Raw genomic sequence first — 24,897 nt, 5'->3', positions numbered from 1 at the left:
CATGATCATCAATAGCACTCTCTGCACTTAACACACTGGCCAAGCTATTCGACCATGGGAGGCAGTGCACACAACAACAGGGCACCACACCGTACTTAGAGGCCGTCCTTTCTCTTGCAGGCCAAGCTGGCGTGGAATTTGAAGAGCCAGACTGTCACCGGGGGAGGCCGTCCCCAGTTCCAGCAGCTCAGTCAGCTGGAGGAGAGCGTGGCTCGACTCGTGCGTGGCCGGGTGACTGGCCCCGTTGCTATTGGAGATGCCGACCCTGTGCTGGGACCCAATGGTAAGGACATGACCGTTTGGACCTCTCTGGTTCCCCTTGCGCTTCAGATCTACATCCTTTGCCACTGTCCCACCAATGCGCATAATGGCACCACTCATGCCTCCCTCGCTGACGCCCTGTCCTCACTCTAAAGCTACTCTTGTGCCTTCCTGCTTTCAGCTGGTGAGGAGGAGGTCCCTGAAGCTGAGAGTGCCAGTCCCTCGGAAGAGGAGGACGACGAGGACCAAGAGGAAGGCGGCACATCGGGGGAACCCTCATCCGCGCCAGGGGATGGCAATGGAGGGGACACGTCTTGCCTGGAGGAGAGCCAGGGGGAAGTGTTGCAGGGGGGTGTAGCTCCTGGGCCCAGTGGCGTCCAGGCACGCGGGAAGGGTCGGGCAGCACGGCTGCCTTCTCCCCAGAGGGGGGAAGTGTTGCAGGGGAGGGCAGTTGCTGGGCCCAGTGGCGTCCAGGCACGCGGGAAGGGTCGGGCAGCTCGGCGGCCTTCTCCCCAGAGGGAGAGTCCGCCCTCCAGTCCAGAGATGGTCCTCGCCCAGGAGGTGCGCCTCCTTGATGAAATGTCCGCGGCCTCGGAGCGGCGCCACAACGAGTTCATGGGGGTTGTGGGACAGTTGCCTCAGGCCATTGAGTCCCTGGCTCATAGTGTGGCCAATTTCGGGGACTCACAGGCCAGGGGTGTCGAGCAACTCGTGGCAGCACAGGCCAGGGGTGTCGAGCAACTCGCGGCAGCACAGGACGCGAGTCGCGAGTTCATGAGTGGTGCCGTCCAGACACTGGCTGATCTGATGCGGGCACAGACCAGGGCAGTTCGCGCACTCACTTCTGCCACACTCGCTGTGTCACAGAAGCATCGCCAGGGCACCCGCCGCCCTGCTGCAGCACAGCGGTCTGGCCTTCACCAGATTGCAGCGCTTGCTGCAGTGCCAGGCCGGCCGAGTGCCAGTGTCTCTGGCGACCAGCGAGCGCCTGGCATCAGCCAGCTTGCCCCCATTGCTGCAGCTGCCACTGCCACTCCCCCAGCCAAGGTGCGACGAGCTGCTGGAGAGACTGATGCTGGCCAGCCACAGCTGCAGCAGTCAGCAGCCCGCCCCTCCAGGGCCGGACCTCGTCTAGGCCGACCCCCAAGGGCATCTGCCGTCACGCATTGTGCCCCTCAGGAGCCTTCCCCCAGCCTTGCAACACCCACAGGGCCCAGGTTGAGGCGGAGCAACAGGTCGGGCAGGGGCCGGAGAAGCCTGCACAAGGACTCGCCCTCTCGGCACACCAAGTAGAGTGTGTTGCCAACTGTTTTTTTTATATGGGGGTGTTTGTGTTCTGGAGGGGGGGGGGCTTATTTTGGTAAGGCCGAAGATGAAGGCAAATGTTTTTTTATATGGGGGTGTTTGTGTTCTGGAGGGGGGGGGGCTTATTTTGGTAAGGCCGAGGATGAAGGCCAATTGGAAGGACAATTTTTGTTATTCCTCCCCAGGTTGTGGGAGTGAGATATGTTTTTGACTGTTTTTTGGGGGTCTTGTCTGTTTTTGTGTTTCATGTGGGAAGGGCCCTGAGTTTGTTAAATAAAGCTTTTTATTTATTCAGCTTGTCCAGGTGTCATGTTTCAAGTGGTTGTTGCGTTAACCGGCTGAGGGCTTGCGGAGCGGCTGCATTCAGGTGCGTTCATTGCCACAAGCCATTCCCTGACAGGGGGCCTAGAAGTGTCGTTCAATAAGCCGCCGGCGGACGGCCCTTGGACCTTGTGGCTCCCTCCTGGGCTGGTACTCCTCCTCCTCCTCCTCATGGTCCTCCTGCTCGTCCTCCTGAGGTGGTGGTCCAACGCGAGGTGGCAGTGCCTGAGTCCTGCGGATAGCCAGGTTGTGCAGCATGCAGCAAACGACGACGTACTGGGAGACTCTATCCGGCGAATACTGTAGAGATCCGCCGGAACGATCCAGGCAGCGGAACCGTTGCTTGAGGACGCCAATCGTTTGCTCTATGATGTTCCTTGTGGCTTGATGGCTTTCGTTGTATGCCTCCTCCGCAGGGGTCCTGGGCGCGCGGAGCGGGGTCATGAGCCATGTACACAAAGGGTAGCCCTTGTCCCCAATAAGCCATCCCCTTGGTGGAGGCTGTGCCTCGAACATGTCAGCCACAGTACTCTGGCGCAGGATAAATGCATCGTGGCTGCTTCCTGGAAAGCGGGCATTGACAGCTAGGATGCGCTGCCTGTGGTCACACACCAGCTGTACATTGAGGGAATGGTAGCCCTTCCGGTTGCGGTAATCCTCGGCATTGTCGATAGGTGCCCGCATAGCCACATGCGTGCAGTCAATGGCGCCCTGCACCATGGGGAAGTCGGCGATCCTCGCAAATCCGACTGCATGCTGCTCCTGCCTCTCTAGGGTCATGGGGAAGGAGATGAATTGGTGTCTCCTTGCGAGAAGGGCATCGGTGACCTGCCGGATGCAGCGATGCACGGCGAACTGGGAGATGTTCGCTATGTCCCCAGCAGCGGCTTGGAAGGAGCCGCTTGCATAAAAGTTCAGAGCCACCGTGACCTTCACTTCCACCGACAGAGACGTCCTGCACATCAGCTGTGGACGCAGATCTCTGTGAAGCAGCTGTCAGATCTCTGCAACCACCTCCCTTCTGAAGCGCAGCCTCTTAACACAATGCGCGGCAGTCATGGTGAGATAGGACACCTGCTGCCGGTATTCCCTGAGTGGGTAAGGCCTACGTTGCCGACGCCTGATGGCCCCTCTGCGTCTAGGCATGGCTGGCCCTCTCACACAGCGTCTGCGAGCCCTTCGCACATAATGCTGGAACTGAGGGTTGGAACCCCATGCAGCCCCCATAATAAACTTGCAAACAGTGAAATCACAATGAGTCTAATTTCCAAGCTCTGGCCAGAAGCCAAAAATACCTCTCCTATGTTGTCCCAAATCAGTAAGGTCTGTTCCTTGGTCTCTGTCCAGAAATCCAAAGCACTAAAGTCATTGCAGCAAAATGGCTGGCCTTTATAGTTCAGTCTAAGTGCCCTTTAATTAGCGCTCCCCGAGGCCCGCAGGGCCTCTGCTGCGTTCCACTTCACAGTTCTTAACAGCGCCACGCCCACATTGGGCGGGCACCACTGAATTTCCGGTTTGGGGCGCACAAACAGCGTTGCACGACGAAATGACGTCATAAGCTGCGCGCGCAGCTGAGCGGGCGCAAACACTTTGCGCCGGCGCTAAATGTCAACTGAAGTTGGGCGTAGGCGCAGATCGGACTGCGCCCGGGCGCTAAGTGCCTAGCGCTGGAAATCTACCCCTCTTAAGGCGTTAACAGCTGGCGAACGCTACTGAATTTCTAGGCCTAAGACTGTTATCAGGGAGCTTCATTCACTCTGAGTGATCGATACATGGAATGGACTCCCAGATAGAGCAGGAGGGGTGAAAACTGTCAAATCATTTAAGGGATAAAGGGAAGCTGGAGTGGGCAGGGGGTGGAAGTATAGGGTCTCTCGCTGGATGAATAAAGATGGGCCGAATGACCTTCACTGTCTGTATCTGTCTTGAGGCAAAGACTTGCACCGTCAAAATACATGAGCAGGATACAAGCGGTGTAAAACACAGCAGGGGGGTTTTGTACAGTACACAACGGGTAAAAGGGAACGATTCACTCCCGTCTGGTACTGTATGGCCCATCTGTGTCTCAATGTCTCTTGTACATGTACAGTACACAGCAAGTAAAAGGGAACGATTCACTCCCGTCTGGTGCTGTATGGCCCGTCTGTGTCTCAATGTCTCTTGTACATGTACAGTACACAGCAAGTAAAAGGGAACGATTCACTCCCGTCTGGTACTTGGTACTGTATGGCCTGTCTGTGACTCAGTACTGAAGCGCTCCTTCAGTACGGCACTACCTTCAGTCCTGCAGAGGGGCTTGAACCCACAATCATGTGAGTCAGAGCCTGAGGTGAGAGTGACATCCTTGAGCAAAGCTACCACTCAGTCATATATTTTTTGAACAGGCTGGCTGTTTCGAGACAAGGGTGAGTTGGAAGTTCTACAGTGGTGTCTCTCGATGGGGCCGGGATCAGTAACTGCCTGGAACATTCTGATCGGATTGCAAGAAGAGGTTCACAGTTGGCTCTAATGCCTACCTCTCCACTGCCTTCTTCCTCAATCGGCCGCAGTCCAGCTCCAACCTCTGATGTGATAGGTGGAAGCTGTAATCGTCCAATCATAGAGTCGGGAGGCTCCGATGGTTGTCTTGAACCGCACTGGTCACTGGGTCTGGTTTTCACTGGGATAGGGGGACAGGTCAATGCAGATGTGAGAGAGGTTATTGCAGATGTGAGAGGACAGGTCAATGCAGATGTGAGAGGACAGGTCAATGCAGATGTGAGAGGACAGGTCAATGCAGATGTGAGAGGGAAGGTCATTGCAAATGTGAGAGGACAGGTCATTGCAGATGTGAGAGGACAGGTCATTGCAGATGTGAGAGGACAGGTCAATGCAGATGTGAGAGGACAGGTCATTGCAGATGTGAGAGGACAGATCATTGTAGATGTGAGGGGACAGGTCATTGCAGATGTGAGAGGACAGGTCATTGCAGATGTGAGAGGACAGGTCAAAGCAGATGTGAGAGGGAAGATCATTGCAGATGTGAGAGGATAGGTCATTGCAGATGTGAGAGGACAGGTCATTGCAGATGTGAGAGGACAGGTCAATGCAGATGTGAGAGGGAAGATCATTGCAGATGTGAGAGGACAGGTCATTGCAGATGTGAGAGGACAGGTCATTGCAGATGTGAGAGGACAGGTCATTGCAGATGTGAGAGGACAGGTCAATGCAGATGTGAGAGGGAAGATCATTGCAGATGTGAGAGGACAGGTCATTGCAGATGTGAGAGGACAGGTCATTGCAGATGTGAGAGGGAAGGTCATTGCAGATGTGAGAGGACAGGTCAATGCAGATGTGAGAGGACAGGTCATTGCAGATGTGAGAGGGAAGGTCATTACAGATGTGAGAGGACAGGTCAATGCAGATGTGAGAGGACAGGTCATTGCAGATGTGAGAGGGAAGGTCATTGCAGATGTGAGAGGACAAGTCATTGCAGATGGGAGAGGACAGGTCAATGCAGATGTGAGAGGACAGGTCATTGCAGATGTGAGAGGACAGGTCAATGCAGATGTGAGAGGACAGGTCATTGCAGATGTGAGAGGACAGGTCAATGCAGATGTGAGAGGACAGGTCATTGCAGATGTGAGAGGGAAGGTCATTGCAGATGTGAGAGGACAGGTCAATGCAGATGTGAGAGGACAGGTCATTGCAGATGTGAGAGGGAAGGTCATTGCAGATGTGAGAGGGAAGGTCATTGCAAATGTGAGAGGACAGGTCAATGCAGATGTGAGAGGACAGGTCATTGCAGATGTGAGAGGGAAGGTCATTGCAGATGTGAGAGGGAAGGTCATTGCAGATGTGAGAGGGAAGGTCAATGCAGATGTGAGAGGACAGGTCAATGCAGATGTGAGAGGACAGGTCAATGCAGATGTAAGAGGGAAGGTCATTGCAGATGTGAGAGGGAAGGTCATTGCAGATGTGAGAGGACAAGTCATTGCAGATGTGAGTGAGGTTATTGCAGATGTGAGAGGACAGGTCATTGCAGATGTGAGAGGGAAGGTCAATGCAGATGTGAGTGAGGTTATTGCAGATGTGAGAGGACAGGTCAATGCAGATGTGGGAGGACAGGTCATTGCAGATGTGAGAGGGAAGGTCATTGCAGATGTGAGTGAGGTTATTGCAGATGTCAGAGGACAGGTCAATGCAGATGTGTGAGGACAGATCATTGCAGATGTGAGAGGACAGGTCATTGCAGATGTGGGATGACAGGTCAATGCAGATGTGAGAGGATAGGTTATTGCAGATGTGAGAGGACAGGTCAATGCAGAATAAGAGGGAAGTTCATTGCAGATGTGAGAGGTCAGGTCATTGCAGATGTGAGGGGGAATGTCATTGCAGATGTGAGAGGACAGGTCAATGCAGATGTGAGAGGGAAGGTCAATGCAGATGTGAGAGGGAAGGCCATTGCAGATGTGAGAGGGAAGGTCATTGCAGATGTGAGAGGGAATGTCATTGCAGATGTGAGGGGGAAGGTCATTGCAGATGTGAGAGGACAGGTCAATGCAGATGTGAGAGGACAGGTCAATGCAGATGTGAGAGGGAAGGTCATTGCAGATGTGAGAGGGAAGGTCATTGCAGATGTGAGAGGGAATGGCATTGCAGATGTGAGAGGACAGGTCAATGCAGATGTGAGAGGACACGTCATTGCAGATGTGAGAGGACAGGTCATTGCAGATGTGAGAGGGAAGGTCATTGCAGATGTGAGAGGGAAGGTCATTGCAGATGTGAGAGGGAATGTCATTGCAGATGTGAGAGGACAGGTCAATGCAGATGTGAGAGGACACGTCATTGCAGATGTGAGAGGACAGGTCATTGCAGATGTGAGAGGGAAGGTCATTGCAGATGTGGGAGGACAGGTCATTGCAGATGTGAGAGGGAATGTCATTGCAGATGTGGGAGGACAGGTCATTGCAGATGTGAGAGGGAATGTCATTGCAGATGTGAGAGGGACAGGTCATTGCAGATGTGAGAGGGAATGTCATTGCAGATGTGAGAGGACAGGTCATTGCAGATGTGAGAGGACAGGTCAATGCAGATGTGAGAGGGAAGGTCATTGCAGATGTGGGAGGACAGGTCATTGCAGATGTGAGAGGGAATGTCATTGCAGATGTGAGAGGACAGGTCATTGCAGATGTGAGAGGACAGGTCATTGCAGATGTGAGAGGACAGGTCAATGCAGATGTGAAAAGGAAGGTCATTGCAGATGTGAGAGGGAAGGTCATTGCAAATGTGAGAGGACAGGTCAATGCAGATGTGAGAGGACAGGTCATTGCAGATGTGAGAGGGAAGGTCATTGCAGATGTGAGAGGGAAGGTCATTGCAGATGTGAGAGGGAAGGTCAATGCAGATGTGAGAGGACAGGTCAATGCAGATGTGAGAGGACAGGTCAATGCAGATGTAAGAGGGAAGGTCATTGCAGATGTGAGAGGGAAGGTCATTGCAGATGTGAGAGGACAGGTCATTGCAGATGTGAGTGAGGTTATTGCAGATGTGAGAGGACAGGTCAATGCAGATGTGGGAGGACAGGTCATTGCAGATGTGAGAGGGAAGGTCATTGCAGATGTGAGCGGACAGGCCATTGCAGATGTGGGAGGAGAGGTCAATGCAGACGTGGGAGGACAGGTCATTGCAGATGTGAGAGGACAGGTCATTGGAGATGTGAGAGGGAAGGTCATTGCAGATGTGAGAGGACAGCTCATTGCACATGTGAGAGGGAATGTCATTGCAGATGTGAGAGGACAGGTCATTGCAGATGTGAGAGGACAGGTCATTGCAGATGTGAGAGGAAAGGTCAATGCAGATGTGAAAAGGAAGGTCAATGCAGATGTGAGAGGACAGGTCATTGCAGATGTGAGAGGACAGGTCATTGCAGATGTGAGAGGACAGGTCATTGCAGATGTGAGAGGACAGGTCATTGCAGATGTGAGAGGACAGGTCAATGCAGATGTGAGAGGGAAGGTCATTGAAGATGTGGGAGGACAGGTCATTGCAGATGTGAGAGGGAATGTCATTGCAGATGTGAGAGGACAGGTCATTGCAGATGTGAGAGGACAGGTCATTGCAGATGTGAGAGGACAGGTCAATGCAGATGTGAAAAGGAAGGTCAATGCAGATGTGAGAGGGAAGGTCATTGCAGATGTGAGAGGACAGGTCAATGCAGATGTGAAAAGGAAGGTCAATGCAGATGTGAGAGGACAGGTAATTGCAGATGTGAGAGGACAGATCATTGCAGATGTGAGAGGACAGGTAAATGCAGATGTGAGAGGGAAGGTCAATGCAGATGTGAGATGACAGGTCAATGCAGATGTGAGATGACAGGTCATTGCAGATGTGAGAGGACAGGTCAATGCAGATGTGAGAGGACAGGTCAATGCAGATGTGAGATGACAGGTCAATGCAGATGTAAGAGGGAAGGTCATTGCAGATGTGAGAGGGAAGGTCATTGCAGATGTGAGAGGACAGGTCATTGCAGATGTGAGTGAGGTTATTGCAGATGTGAGAGGACAGGCCATTGCAGATGTGAGTGAGGTTATTGCAGATGTGAGAGGACAGGTCAATGCAGATGTGGGAGGACAGGTCATTGCAGATGTGAGAGGGAAGGTCATTGCAGATGTGAGTGAGGTTATTGCAGATGTTAGAGGACAGGTCAATGCAGATGTGTGAGGACAGATCATTGCAGATGTGAGAGGACAGGTCATTGCAGATGTGGGATGACAGGTCAATGCAGATGTGAGAGGATAGGTTATTGCAGATGTGAGAGGACAGGGCAATGCAGAATAAGAGGGAAGTTCATTGCAGATGTGAGCGGTCAGGTCATTGCAGATGTGAGGGGGAATGTCATTGCAGATGTGAGAGGACAGGTCAATGCAGGTGTGAGAGGGAAGGTCAATGTAGATGTGAGAGGACAGGTCAATGCAGATGTGAGAGGGAAGGTCAATGCAGATGTGAGAGGGAAGGCCATTGCAGATGTGAGAGGGAAGGTCATTGCAGATGTGAGAGGGAATGTCATTGCAGATGTGAGGGGGAAGGTCATTGCAGATGTGAGAGGACAGGTCAATGCAGATGTGAGAGGACAGGTCAATGCAGATGTGAGAGGACAGGTCAATGCAGATGTGAGAGGGAAGGTCATTGCAGATGTGAGAGGGAAGGTCATTGCAGATGTGAGAGGGAATGTCATTGCAGATGTGAGAGGACAGGTCAATGCAGATGTGAGAGGACACGTCATTGCAGATGTGAGAGGACAGGTCATTGCAGATGTGAGAGGAAAGGTCATTGCAGATGTGAGAGGACAGGTCAATGCAAATGTGAGAGGACAGGTCAATGCAGATGTGAGAGGACAGGTCATTGCAGATGAGAGGGAAGGTCATTGCAGATGTGAGAGGACAGGTCATTGCAGATGTGAGAGGACAGGTCAATGCAGATGTGAGAGGACAGGTCAATGCATATGTGAGAGGACAGGTCATTGCAGATGAGAGGGAAGGTCATTGCAGTTGTGAGAGGACAGGTCATTGCAGATGTGAGAGGACAGGTCATTGCAGGTGTGAGAGGACAGATCATTGCAGATGAGAGGGAAAGTCATTGCAGATGTGAGAGGCAAGGTCATTGCAGATGTGAGAAGGAAGGTCAATGGAGATGTGAGAGGTCAGGTCATTGCAGATGTGAGAGGACAGGTCAATGCAGATGTGAGAGGACAGGTCATTGCAGATGTGAGAGTACAGGTCATTGCAGATGTGAGAGGGAATGTCATTGCAGATGTGAAAGGGAAGGTCACTGCAGATATGAGGGGACAGGTCAATGCAGATGTGAGAGGACAGGTCATTGCAGATGTGACAGGGAAGGTCATTGCAGATGTGAGAGGACAGGTCATTGCAGATGTGAGAGGGAATGTCATTGCAGATGTGTGAGGGAAGGTCAATGCAGATGTGAGAGGACAGGTCAATGCAGATGTGAGAGGACAGGTCATTGCAGATGTGAGAGGACAGGTCATTGCAGATGTGAGAGGAGAGGTCATTGCAGATGTGAGAGGACAGGTCATTGCAGATGTGAGAGGTCAGGTCATTGCAGATGTGAGAGGGAAGGTCATTGCAGATCTGAGAGGACAGGTCAATGCAGATGTGAGAGGGAATGTCAATGCAGATGTGAGAGGACAGGTAAATGCAGATGTGAGAGGACAGGTCATTGCAGATGTGAGAGGACAGGTCATTGCAGATGTGAGAGGGAAGGTCATTGCAGATGTGAGAGGACAGGTCATTGCAGATGTGAGAGGGAAGGTCATTGCAGATGTGAGAGGACAGGTCAATGCAGGTGTGAGAGGGCAGGTCATTGCAGATGTGAGAGGGAAGGTCATTGCAGATGTGACAGGACAGGTCAATGCAGATGTGAGAGGACAGGTCATTGCAGATGTGAGAGGACAGGTCATTGCAGATGTGAGAGGGAAGGTCATTGCAGATGTGAGAGGACAGGTCAATGCAGATCTGAGAGGACAGGTCAATGCAGATGTGAGAGGGAAGGTCATTGCAGATGTGAGAGGGATGTCATTGCAGATGTGAGAGGACAGGTCAGTGCAGATGTGAGAGGACAGGTCAATGCAGATGTGAGAGGGAAGGTCATTGCAGATGTGAGAGGGAATTTCATTGCAGATGTGAGAGGACAGGTCAATGCAGATGTGAGAGGACAGGTCATTGCAGATGTGAGAGGGAAGATTATTGCAGATGTGAGAGGACAGGTCATTGCAGATGTGAGTGAGGTTATTGCAGATGTGATAGGACAGGTCATTGCAGATGTGAGTGAGGTTATTGCAGATGTGAGAGGACAGGTCAATGCAGATGTGGGAGGACAGGTCATTGCAGATGTGAGAGGACAGGTCATTGCAGATCTGAGAGCACAGGTCATTGCAGATGTGGGAGAACAGGTCAATGCAGATGTGGGAGGACAGGTCATTGCAGATGTGAGAGGACAGGTCATTGCAGATGTGGGAGGACAGGTCAATGCAGATGTGGGAGGACAGATCAATGCAGATGTGAGAGGACAGGTCATTGCAGATGTGAGAGGACAGGTCAATGCAGAATAAGAGCGAAGTTCATTGCAGATGTGAGAGGGAATGTCATTGCAGATGTGAGAGGACAGGTCAATGCAGGTGTGAGAGGGAAGGTCAATGCAGATGTGAGAGGACAGGTCAATGCAGATGTGAGAGGGAAGGTCAATGCAGATGTGAGAGGGAAGGTCATTGCAGATGTGAGAGGGAAGGTCATTGCAGATGTGAGAGGGAATGTCTTTGCAGATGTGAGAGGGAAGGTCATTGCAGATGTGAGAGGGAAGGTCATTGCAGATGTGAGAGGACAGGTCATTGCAGATGTGAGAGGACAGGTCAATGCAGATGTGAGAGGACAGGTCATTGCAGATGTGAGAGGACAGGTCAATGCAGATGTGAGAGGACAGGTCATTGCAGATGTGAGAGGACAGGTCAATGCAGATGTGAGAGGACAGGTCATTGCAGATGTGAGAGGGAAGGTCATTGCAGATGTGAGAGGACAGGTCAATGCAGATGTGAGAGGACAGGTCATTGCAGATGTGAGAGGGAAGGTCATTGCAGATGTGAGAGGGAAGGTCATTGCAAATGTGAGAGGACAGGTCAATGCAGATGTGAGAGGACAGGTCATTGCAGATGTGAGAGGGAAGGTCATTGCAGATGTGAGAGGGAAGGTCATTGCAGATGTGAGAGGGAAGGTCAATGCAGATGTGAGAGGACAGGTCAATGCAGATGTGAGAGGACAGGTCAATGCAGATGTAAGAGGGAAGGTCATTGCAGATGTGAGAGGGAAGGTCATTGCAGATGTGAGAGGACAGGTCATTGCAGATGTGAGTGAGGTTATTGCAGATGTGAGAGGACAGGTCATTGCAGATGTGAGAGGGAAGGTCAATGCAGATGTGAGTGAGGTTATTGCAGATGTGAGAGGACAGGTCAATGCAGATGTGGGAGGACAGGTCATTGCAGATGTGAGAGGGAAGGTCATTGCAGATGTGAGCGGACAGGCCATTGCAGACGTGGGAGGAGAGGTCAATGCAGACGTGGGAGGACAGGTCATTGCAGATGTGAGAGGACAGGTCATTGGAGATGTGAGAGGGAAGGTCATTGCAGATGTGAGAGGACAGCTCATTGCACATGTGAGAGGGAATGTCATTGCAGATGTGAGAGGACAGGTCATTGCAGATGTGAGAGGACAGGTCATTGCAGATGTGAGAGGAAAGGTCAATGCAGATGTGAAAAGGAAGGTCAATGCAGATGTGAGAGGACAGGTCATTGCAGATGTGAGAGGACAGGTCATTGCAGATGTGAGAGGACAGGTCATTGCAGATGTGAGAGGACAGGTCATTGCAGATGTGAGAGGACAGGTCAATGCAGATGTGAGAGGGAAGGTCATTGCAGATGTGGGAGGACAGGTCATTGCAGATGTGAGAGGGAATGTCATTGCAGATGTGAGAGGACAGGTCATTGCAGATGTGAGAGGTCAGGTCATTGCAGATGTGAGAGAACAGGTCAATGCAGATGTGAAAAGGAAGGTCAATGCAGATGTGAGAGGGAAGGTCATTGCAGATGTGAGAGGACAGGTCAATGCAGACGTGAAAAGGAAGGTCAATGCAGATGTGAGAGGACAGGTAATTGCAGATGTGAGAGGACAGATCATTGCAGATGTGAGAGGACAGGTAAATGCAGATGTGAGAGGGAAGGTCAATGCAGATGTGAGATGACAGGTCAATGCAGATGTGAGATGACAGGTCATTGCAGATGTGAGAGGACAGGTCAATGCAGATGTGAGATGACAGGTCAATGCAGATGTTAGAGGGAATGTCATTGCAGATGTGAGAGGGAAGGTCATTGCAGATGTGAGAGGACAGGTCATTGCAGATGTGAGTGAGGTTATTGCAGATGTGAGAGGACAGGTCATTGCAGATGTGAGTGAGGTTATTGCAGATGTGAGAGGACAGGTCAATGCAGATGTGGGAGGACAGGTCATTGCAGATGTGAGAGGGAATGTCATTGCAGATGTGAGAGGACAGGTCATTGCAGATGTGAGTGAGGTTATTGCAGATGTGAGAGGACAGGTCATTGCAGATGTGGGAGGACAGGTCATTGCAGATGTGAGAGGGAATGTCATTGCAGATGTGAGAGGACAGGTCATTTCAGATGTGAGAGGACAGGTCATTGCAGATGTGAGAGGACAGGTCAATGCAGATGTGAAAAGGAAGGTCAATGCAGATGTGAGAGGGAAGGTCATTGCAGATGTGAGAGGACAGGTCAATGCAGATGTGAAAAGGAAGGTCAATGCAGATGTGAGAGGACAGGTAATTGCAGATGTGAGAGGACAGATCATTGCAGATGTGAGAGGACAGGTAAATGCAGATGTGAGAGGGAAGGTCAATGCAGATGTGAGATGACAGGTCAATGCAGATGTGAGATGACAGGTCATTGCAGATGTGAGAGGACAGGTCAATGCAGATGTGAGAGGACAGGTCAATGCAGATGTGAGATGACAGGTCAATGCAGATGTAAGAGGGAATGTCATTGCAGATGTGAGAGGGAAGGTCATTGCAGATGTGAGAGGACAGGTCATTGCAGATGTGAGTGAGGTTATTGCAGATGTGAGAGGACAGGTCATTGCAGATGTGAGTGAGGTTATTGCAGATGTGAGAGGACAGGTCAATGCAGATGTGGGAGGACAGGTCATTGCAGATGTGAGAGGGAAGGTCATTGCAGATGTGAGTGGGGTTATTGCAGATGTCAGAGGATAGGTCAATGCAGATGTGTGAGGACAGATCATTGCAGATGTGAGAGGACAGGTCATTGCAGATGTGGGATGACAGGTCAATGCAGATGTGAGAGGATAGGTTATTGCAGATGTGAGAGGACAGGTCAATGCAGAATAAGAGGGAAGTTCATTGCAGATGTGAGCGGTCAGGTCATTGCAGATGTGAGGGGGAATGTCATTGCAGATGTGAGAGGACAGGTCAATGCAGGTGTGAGAGGGAAGGTCAATGCAGATGTGAGAGGACAGGTCAATGCAGATGTGAGAGGGAAGGTCAATGCAGATGTGAGAGGGAAGGCCATGGCAGATGTGAGAGGGAAGGTCATTGCAGATGTGAGAGGGAATGTCATTGCAGATGTGAGGGGGAAGGTCATTGCAGATGTGAGAGGACAGGTCAATGCAGATGTGAGAGGACAGGTCAATTCAGATGTGAGAGGGAAGGTCATTGCAGATGTGAGAGGGAAGGTCATTGCAGATGTGAGAGGGAATGTCATTGCAGATGTGAGAGGACAGGTCAATGCAGATGTGAGATGACAGGTCAATGCAGATGTAAGAGGGAAGGTCATTGCAGATGTGAGAGGGAAGGTCATTGCAGATGTGAGAGGACAGGTCATTGCAGATGTGAGTGAGGTTATTGCAGATGTGAGAGGACAGGTCATTGCAGATGTGAGTGAGGTTATTGCAGATGTGAGAGGACAGGTCAATGCAGATGTGGGAGGACAGGTCATTGCAGATGTGAGAGGGAAGGTCATTGCAGATGTGAGTGAGGTTATTGCAGATGTCAGAGGACAGGTCAATGCAGATGTGTGAGGACAGATCATTGCAGATGTGAGAGGACAGGTCATTGCAGATGTGGGATGACAGGTCAATGCAGATGTGAGAGGATAGGTTATTGCAGATGTGAGAGGACAGGTCAATGCAGAATAAGAGGGAAGTTCATTGCAGATGTGAGCGGTCAGGTCATTGCAGATGTGAGGGGGAATGTCATTGCAGATGTGAGAGGACAGGTCAATGCAGATGTGAGAGGGAAGGTCAATGCAGATGTGAGAGGGGAGGCCATTGCAGATGTGAGAGGGAAGGTCATTGCAGATGTGAGAGGGAATGTCATTGCAGATGTGAGGGGGAAGGTCATTGCAGATTTGAGAGGACAGGTCAATGCAGATGTGAGAGGACAGGTCAATGCAGATGTGAGAGGGAAGGTCATTGCAGATGTGAGAGGGAAGGTCATTGCAGATGTGAGAGGGAATGTCATTGCAGATGTGAGAGGACAGGTCAATGCAGATGTGAGAGGACACGTCATTGCAGATGTGAGAGGACAGGTCATTGCAGATGTGAGAGGGAAGGTCATTGCAGATGTGGGAGGACAGGTCATTGCAGATGTGAGAGGGAATGTCATTGCAGATGTGGGAGGACAGGTCATTGCAGATGTGAGAGGGAATGTCATTGCAGATGTGAGAGGGACAGGTCAATGCAGATGTGAGAGGACAGGTCATTGCAGATGTGAGAGGGAATGTCATTGCAGATGTGAGAGGACAGGTCATTGCAGATGTGAGAGGACAGGTCAATGCAGATGTGAGAGGGAAGGTCATTGCAGATGTGGGAGGACAGGTCATTGCAGATGTGAGAGGGAATGTCATTGCAGATGTGAGAGGACAGGTCATTGCAGATGTGAGAGGACAGGTCATTGCAGATGTGAGAGGACAGGTCAATGCAGATGTGAAAAGGAAGGTCAATGCAGATGTGAGAGGGAAGGTCATTGCAGATGCGAGAGGACAGGTCAATGCAGATGTGAAAAGGAAGGTCAATGCAGATGTGAGAGGACAGGTCAATGCAGATGTGGGAGGACAGGTCATTGCAGATGTGAGAGGGAAGGTCATTGCAGATGTGAGTGAGGTTATTGCAGATGTCAGAGGACAGGTCAATGCAGATGTGTGAGGACAGATCATTGCAGATGTGAGAGGACAGGTCATTGCAGATGTGGGATGACAGGTCAATGCAGATGTGAGAGGATAGGTTATTGCAGATGTGAGAGGACAGGTCAATGCAGAATAAGAGGGAAGTTCATTGCAGATGTGAGCGGTCAGGTCATTGCTGATGTGAGGGGGAATGTCATTGCAGATGTGAGAGGACAGGTCAATGCAGATGTGAGAGGGAAGGTCAATGCAGATGTGAGAGGGAAGGCCATTGCAGATGTGAGAGGGAAGGTCATTGCAGATGTGAGAGGGAATGTCATTGCAGATGTGAGGGGGAAGGTCATTGCAGATGTGAGAGGACAGGTCAATGCAGATGTGAGAGGACAGGTCAATGCAGATGTGAGAGGGAAGGTCATTGCAGATGTGAGAGGGAAGGTCATTGCAGATGTGAGAGGGAATGTCATTGCAGATGTGAGAGGACAGGTCAATGCAGATGTGAGAGGACACGTCATTGCAGATGTGAGAGGACAGGTCATTGCAGATGTGAGAGGGAAGGTCATTGCAGATGTGGGAGGACAGGTCATTGCAGATGTGAGAGGGAATGTCATTGCTGATGTGGGAGGACAGGTCATTGCAGATGTGAGAGGGAATGTCATTGCAGATGTGAGAGGGACAGGTCAATGCAGATGTGAGAGGACAAGTCATTGCAGATGTGAGAGGGAATGTCATTGCAGATGTGAGAGGACAGGTCATTGCAGATGTGAGAGGACAGGTCAATGCAGATGTGAGAGGGAAGGTCATTGCAGATGTGGGAGGACAGGTCATTGCAGATGTGAGAGGGAATGTCATTGCAGATGTGAGAGGACAGGTCATTGCAGATGTGAGAGGACAGGTCATTGCAGATGTGAGAGGACAGGTCAATGCAGATGTGAAAAGGAAGGTCAATGCAGATGTGAGAGGGAAGTTCATTGCAGATGTGAGAGGACAGGTCAATGCAGATGTGAAAAGGAAGGTCAATGCAGATGTGAGAGGACAGGTAATTGCAGATGCGAGAGGACAGATCATTGCAGATGTGAGAGGACAGGTCAATGCAGATGTGAGAGGACAGGTCATTGCAGATGTGAGAGGACAGGTCAATGCAGATGTGAGAGGACAGGTCATTGCAGATGTGAGAGGACAGGTCAATGCAGATGTGAGAGGACAGGTCGTTGCAGATGTGAGGGGGAAGGTCATTGCAGATGTGAGAGGACAGGTCAATGCAGATGTGAGAGGACAGGTCAATGCAGATGTGAGGGGGAATGTCATTGCAGATGTGAGAGGACAGGTCAATGCAGATGTGAGAGGGAAGGCCATTGCAGATGTGAGAGGGAAGGTCATTGCAGATGTGAGAGGGAATGTCATTGCAGATGTGAGGGGGAAGGTCATTGCAGATGTGAGAGGACAGGTCAATGCAGATGTGAGAGGACAGGTCAATGCAGATGTGAGAGGGAAGGTCATTGCAGATGTGAGAGGGAAGGTCATTGCAGATGTGAGAGGGAATGTCATTGCAGATGTGAGAGGACAGGTCAATGCAGATGTGAGAGGACACGTCATTGCAGATGTGAGAGGACAGGTCATTGCAGATGTGAGAGGGAAGGTCATTGCAGATGTGGGAGGACAGGTCATTGCAGATGTGAGAGGGAATGTCATTGCCGATGTGGGAGGACAGGTCATTGCAGATGTGAGAGGGAATGTCATTGCAGATGTGAGAGGACAGGTCAATGCAGATGTGAGAGGACAGGTCATTGCAGATGTGAGAGGGAATGTCATTGCAGATGTGAGAGGACAGGTCATTGCAGATGTGAGAGGACAGGTCAATGCAGATGTGAGAGGGAAGGTCATTGCAGATGTGGGAGGACAGGTCATTGCAGATGTGAGAGGGAATGTCATTGCAGATGTGAGAGGACAGGTCATTGCAGATGTGAGAGGACAGGTCATTGCAGATGTGAGAGGACAGGTCAATGCAGATGTGAAAAGGAAGGTCAATGCAGATGTGAGAGGGAAGGTCATTGCAGATGTGAGAGGACAGGTCAATGCAGATGTGAAAAGGAAGGTCAATGCAGATGTGAGAGGACAGGTAATTGCAGATGTGAGAGGACAGATCATTGCAGATGTGAGAGGACAGGAAAATGCAGATGTGAGAGGGAAGGTCAATGCAGATGTGAGATGACAGGTCAATGCAGATGTGAGATGACAGGTCATTGCAGATGTGAGAGGACAGGTCAATGCAGATGTGAGATGACAGGTCAATGCAGATGTAAGAGGGAAGGTCATTGCAGATGTGAGAGGGAAGGTCATTGCAGATGTGAGAGGACAGGTCATTGCAGATGTGAGTGAGGTTATTGCAGATGTGAGAGGACAGGTCATTGCAGATGTGAGTGAGGTTATTGCAGATGTGAGAGGACAGGTCAATGCAGATGTGGGAGGACAGGTCATTGCAGATGTGAGAGGGAAGGTCATTGCAGATGTGAGTGAGGTTATTGCAGATGTCAGAGGACAGGTCAATGCAGATGTGTGAGGACAGATCATTGCAGATGTGAGAGGACAGGTCATTGCAGATGTGGGATGACAGGTCAATGCAGATGTGAGAGGATTGGTTATTGCAGATGTGAGAGGACAGGTCAATGCAGAATAAGAGGGAAGTTCATTGCAGATGTGAGCGGTCAGGTCATTGCAGATGTGAGGGGGAATGTCATTGCAGATGTGAGAGGACAGGTCAATGCAGGTGTGAGAGGGAAGGTCAATGCAGATGTGAGAGGACAGGTTAATGCAGATGTGAGAGGGAAGGTCAATGCAGATGTGAGAGGGAAGGCCATTGCAGATGTGAGAGGGAAGGTCATTGCAGATGTGAGAGGGAATGTCATTGCAGATGTGAGGGGGAAGGTCATTGCAGATGTGAGAGGACAGGTCAATGCAGATGTGAGAGGACAGGTAATTGCAGATGTGAGAGGACAGATCATTGCAGATGTGAGAGGACAGGAAAATGCAGATGTGAGAGGGAAGGTCAATGCAGATGTGAGATGACAGGTCAATGCAGATGTGAGATGACAGGTCATTGCAGATGTGAGAGGACAGGTCAATGCAGATGTGAGATGACAGGTCAATGCAGATGTAAGAGGGAAGGTCATTGCAGATGTGAGAGGGAAGGTCATTGCAGATGTGAGAGGACAGGTCATTGCAGATGTGAGTGAAGTTATTGCAGATGTGAGAGGACAGGTCATTGCAGATGTGAGTGAGGTTATTGCAGATGTGAGAGGACAGGTCAATGCAGATGTGGGAGGACAGGTCATTGCAGATGTGAGAGGGAAGGTCATTGCAGATGTGAGTGAGGTTATTGCAGATGTCAGAGGACAAGTCAATGCAGATGTGTGAGGACAGATCATTGCAGATGTGAGAGGACAGGTCATTGCAGATGTGAGAGGACAGGTCAATGCAGAATAAGAGGGAAGTTCATTGCAGATGTGAGCGGTCAGGTCATTGCAGATGTGAGGGGGAATGTCATTGCAGATGTGAGAGGACAGGTCAATGCAGGTGTGAGAGGGAAGGTCAATGCAGATGTGAGAGGACAGGTCAATGCAGATGTGAGAGGGAAGGTCAATGCAGATGTGAGAGGGAAGGCCATTGCAGATGTGAGAGGGAAGGTCATTGCAGATGTGAGAGGGAATGTCATTGCAGATGTGAGGGGGAAGGTCATTGCAGATGTGAGAGGACAGGTCAATGCAGATGTGAGAGGACAGGTCAATGCAGATGTGAGAGGACAGGTAAATGCAGATGTGAGATGACAGGTCAATGCAGATGTGAGATGACAGGTCATTGCAGATGTGAGAGGGAATGTCATTGCAGATGTGAGAGGACAGGTCAATGCAGATGTGAGATGACAGGTCAATGCAGATGTAAGAGGGAAGGTCATTGCAGATGTGAGAGGGAAGGTCATTGCAGATGTGAGAGGACAGGTCATTGCAGATGTGAGTGAGGTTATTGCAGATGTGAGAGGACAGGTCATTGCAGATGTGAGTGAGGTTATTGCAGATGTGAGAGGACAGGTCAATGCAGATGTGGGAGGACAGGTCATTGAAGATGTGAGAGGGAAGGTCATTGCAGATGTGAGTGAGGTTATTGCAGATGTCAGAGGACAGGTCAATGCAGATGTGTGAGGACAGATCATTGCAGATGTGAGAGGACAGGTCATTGCAGATGTGGGATGACAGGTCAATGCAGATGTGAGAGGATAGGTTATTGCAGATGTGAGAGGACAGGTCAATGCAGAATAAGAGGGAAGTTCATTGCAGATGTGAGCGGTCAGGTCATTGCAGATGTGAGGGGGAATGTCATTGCAGATGTGAGAGGACAGGTCAATGCAGGTGTGAGAGGGAAGGTCAATGCAGATGTGAGAGGACAGGTCATTGCAGATGTGAGAGGGAATGTCATTGCAGATGTGAGGGGGAAGGTCATTGCAGATGTGAGAGGACAGGTCAATGCAGATGTGAGAGGACAGGTCAATGCAGATGTGAGAGGACAGGTCAATGCAAATGTGGGAGGACAGGTCATTGCAGATGTGAGAGGACAGGTCATTGCAGATGTGAGAGCACAGGTCATTGCAGATGTGGGAGAACAGGTCAATGCAGATGTGGGAGGACAGGTCATTGCAGATGTGAGAGGACAGGTCATTGCAGATGTGGGAGGACAGGTCAATGCAGATGTGGGAGGACAGGTCATTGCAGATGTGGGAGGACAGGTCATTGCAGATGTGGGAGGACAGGTTATTGCAGATGTGAGAGGACAGGTCAATGCAGATGTGGGAGGACAGATCAATGCAGATGTGAGAGGACAGGTCATTTCAGATGTGAGAGGACAGGTCAATGCAGAATAAGAGGGAAGTTCATTGCAGATGTGAGAGGTCAGGTCATTGCAGATGTGAGAGGGAATGTCATTGCAGATGTGAGAGGACAGGTCAATGCAGGTGTGAGAGGGAAGGTCAATGCAGATGTGAGAGGACAGGTCAATGCAGATGTGAGAGGGAAGGTCAATGCAGATGTGAGAGGGAAGGTCATTGCAGATGTGAGAGGGAAGGTCATTGCAGATGTGAGAGGGAAGGTCTTTGCAGATGTGAGAGGGAAGGTCATTGCAGATGTGAGAGGGAAGGTCATTGCAGATGTGAGAGGGAAGGTCATTGCAGATGTGAGAGGACAGGTCAATGCAGATGTGAGAGGGAAGGTCATTGCAGATGTGAGAGGGAAGGTCATTGCAGATGTGAGAGGAGAGGTCATTGCAGATGTGAGAGGACAGGTCAATGCAGATGTGAGAGGACAGGTCATTGCAGATGTGAGAGGACAGGTCAATGCAGATGGGAGGGGACAGGTCATTGCAGATGTGAGAGGACAGGTCAATGCAGATGTGAGAGGACAGGTCATTGCAGATGTGAGAGGGAAGGGCATTGCAGATGTGAGAGGACAGGTCAATGCAGATGTGAGAGGACAGGTCATTGCAGATGTAAGAGGGAAGGTCATTGCAGATGTGAGAGGGAAGGTCATTGCAAATGTGAGAGGACAGGTCAATGCAGATGTGAGAGGACAGGTCATTGCAGATGTGAGAGGGAAGGTCATTGCAGATGTGAGAGGGAAGGTCATTGCAGATGTGAGAGGGAAGGTCAATGCAGATGTGAGAGGACAGGTCAATGCAGATGTGAGAGGACAGGTCAATGCAGATGTAAGAGGGAAGGTCATTGCAGATGTGAGAGGGAAGGTCATTGCAGATGTGAGAGGACAGGTCATTGCAGATGTGAGTGAGGTTATTGCAGATGTGAGAGGACAGGTCATTGCAGATGTGAGAGGGAAGGTCAATGCAGATGTGAGTGAGGTTATTGCAGATGTGAGAGGACAGGTCAATGCAGATGTGGGAGGACAGGTCATTGCAGATGTGAGAGGGAAGGTCATTGCAGATGTGAGCGGACAGGCCATTGCAGATGTGGGAGGAGAGGTCAATGCAGACGTTGGAGGACAGGTCATTGCAGATGTGAGAGGACAGGTCATTGGAGATGTGAGAGGGAAGGTCATTGCAGATGTGAGAGGACAGCTCATTGCACATGTGAGAGGGAGTGTCATTGCAGATGTGAGAGGACAGGTCATTGCAGATGTGAGAGGACAGGTCATTACAGATGTGAGAGGAAAGGTCAATGCAGATGTGAAAAGGAAGGTCAATGCAGATGTGAGAGGACAGGTCATTGCAGATGTGAGAGGACAGGTCATTGCAGATGTGAGAGGACAGGTCATTGCAGATGTGAGAGGACAGGTCATTGCAGATGTGAGAGGACAGGTCAATGCAGATGTGAGAGGGAAGGTCATTGCAGATGTGGGAGGACAGGTCATTGCAGATGTGAGAGGGAATGTCATTGCAGATGTGAGAGGACAGGTCATTGCAGATGTGAGAGGACAGGTCATTGCAGATGTGAGAGGACAGGTCAATGCAGATGTGAAAAGGAAGGTCAATGCAGATGTGAGAGGGAAGGTCATTGCAGATGTGAGAGGACAGGTCAATGCAGATGTGAAAAGGAAGGTCAATGCAGATGTGAGAGGACAGGTAATTGCAGATGTGAGAGGACAGATCATTGCAGATGTGAGAGGACAGGTAAATGCAGATGTGAGAGGACAGGTAAATGCAGATGTGAGATGACAGGTCAATGCAGATGTGAGATGACAGGTCATTGCAGATGTGAGAGGACAGGTCAATGCAGATGTGAGAGGACAGGTCAATGCAGATGTGAGATGACAGGTCAATGCAGATGTAAGAGGGAAGGTCATTGCAGATGTGAGAGGGAAGGTCATTGCAGATGTGAGAGGACAGGTCATTGCAGATGTGAGTGAGGTTATTGCAGATGTGAGAGGACAGGTCATTGCAGATGTGAGTGAGGTTATTGCAGATGTGAGAGGACAGGTCAATGTAGATGTGGGAGGACAGGTCATTGCAGATGTGAGAGGGAAGGTCATTGCAGATGTGAGTGAGGTTATTGCAGATGTCAGAGGACAGGTCAATGCAGATGTGTGAGGACAGATCATTGCAGATGTGAGAGGACAGGTCATTGCAGATGTGGGATGACAGGTCAATGCAGATGTGAGAGGATAGGTTATTGCAGATGTGAGAGGACAGGTCAATGCAGAATAAGAGGGAAGTTCATTGCAGATGTGAGGGGGAATGTCATTGCAGATGTGAGAGGACAGGTCAATGCAGGTGTGAGAGGGAAGGTCAATGCAGATGTGAGAGGACAGGTCAATGCAGATGTGAGAGGGAAGGTCAATGCAGATGTGAGAGGGAAGGCCATTGCAGATGTGAGAGGGAAGGTCATTGCAGATGTGAGAGGGAATGTCATTGCAGATGTGAGGGGGAAGGTCATTGCAGATGTGAGAGGACAGGTCAATGCAGATGTGAGAGGACAGGTCAATGCAGATGTGAGAGGGAAGGTCATTGCAGATGTGAGAGGGAAGGTCATTGCAGATGTGAGAAGGAAGGTCAATGGAGATGTGAGAGGTCAGGTCATTGCAGATGTGAGAGGACAGGTCAATGCAGATGTGAGAGGACAGGTCATTGCAGATGTGAGAGGACAGGTCATTGCAGATGTGAGAGGGAATGTCATTGCAGATGTGAAAGGGAAGGTCACTGCAGATATGAGGGGACAGGTCATTGCAGATGTGAGAGGACAGGTCAATGCAGATGTGAGAGGACAGGTCATTGCAGATGTGACAGGGAAGGTCATTGCAGATGTGAGAGGACAGGTCATTGCAGATGTGAGAGGACAGGTCATTGCAGATGTGAGAGGACAGGTCATTGCAGATGTGAGAGGAGAGGTCATTGCAGATGCGAGAGGACAGGTCAATGCAGATGTGAGAGGTCAAGTCATTGCAGATGTGAGAGGGAAGGTCATTGCAGATGTGAGAGGACAGGTCAATGCAGATGTGAGAGGGAATGTCAATGCAGATGTGAGTGGACAGGTAAATGCAGATGTGAGAGGACATGTCATTGCAGATGTGAGAGGACAGGTCATTGCAGATGTGAGAGGGAAGGTCATTGCAGATGTGAGAGGACAGGTCATTGCAGATGTGAGAGGGAAGGTCATTGCAGATGTGAGAGGACAGGTCAATGCAGGTGTGAGAGGGCAGGTCATTGCAGATGTGAGAGGGAAGGTCATTGCAGATGTGACAGGACAGGTCAATGCAGATGTGAGAGGAGAGGTCATTGCAGATGTGAGAGGGAAGGTCATTGCAGATGTGAGAGGGAAGGTCATTGCAGATGTGAGAGGGAAGGTCAATGCAGATGTGAGAGGGCAGGTCAATGCAGATGTGAGAGGACAGGTCATTGCAGATGTGAGAGGACAGGTCATTGCAGATGTGAGAGGGAAGGTCATTGCAGATGTGAGAGGACAGGTCAATGCAGATGTGAGAGGACAGGTCAATGCAGATGTGAGAGGGAAGGTCATTGCAGATGTGAGAGGGAATTTCATTGCAGATCTGAGATGACAGGTCAATGCAGATGTGAGAGGACAGGTCATTGCAGATGTGAGAGGACAGGTCATTGCAGATGTGAGGGGACAGGTCATTGCAGATGTGAGTGAGGTTATTGCAGATGTGAGAGGACTGGTCAATGCAGATGTGGGAGGACAGGTCATTGCAGATGTGAGAGGACAGGTCATTGCAGATCTGAGAGCACAGGTCATTGCAGATGTGGGAGGACAGGTCAATGCAGGTGTGAGAGGGCAGGTCATTGCAGATGTGAGAGGGAAGGTCATTGCAGATGTGACAGGACAGGTCAATGCAGATGTGAGAGGAGAGGTCATTGCAGATGTGAGAGGGAAGGTCATTGCAGATGTGAGAGGGAAGGTCATTGCAGATGTGAGAGGGAAGGTCAATGCAGATGTGAGAGGGCAGGTCAATGCAGATGTGAGAGGACAGGTCATTGCAGATGTGAGAGGACAGGTCATTGTAGATGTGAGAGGGAAGGTCATTGCAGATGTGAGAGGACAGGTCAATGCAGATGTGAGAGGACAGGTCAATGCAGATATGAGAGGGAAGGTCATTGCAGATGTGAGAGGGATGTCATTGCAGATGTGAGAGGACAGGTCAGTGCAGATGTGAGAGGACAGGTCAATGCAGATGTGAGAGGGAAGGTCATTGCAGATGTGAGAGGGAATTTCATTGCAGATGTGAGAGGACAGGTCAATGCAGATG

At 50.5% G+C, this 24,897-nt stretch overlaps 1 protein-coding gene across 2 annotated transcripts in view; it reads right to left on the bottom strand.

Moving 5' to 3' along the window:
• Positions 1-24,897, bottom strand: part of LOC147120054 (uncharacterized) — a 210,655-nt gene that overhangs the window by 138,601 nt on the left and 47,157 nt on the right. For both annotated transcript variants that reach the window (XM_085985571.1, XM_085985572.1), the window contains exon 7: positions 4,404-4,546. In XM_085985571.1, the coding sequence (XP_085841697.1) occupies positions 4,404-4,546 (143 nt within the window). The remainder of the gene's footprint in view (positions 1-4,403; positions 4,547-24,897) is intronic.

Source organism: Somniosus microcephalus, chromosome 4 (assembly GCF_052327205.1).
Source record: "Somniosus microcephalus isolate GS21.2 chromosome 4, FLI_Smic_1.0, whole genome shotgun sequence".
NCBI lineage: Eukaryota > Metazoa > Chordata > Chondrichthyes > Squaliformes > Somniosidae > Somniosus > Somniosus microcephalus.
Note: the sequence above shows the minus strand (reverse complement) of the source record. Positions and strands in the feature narration are given on the sequence as shown.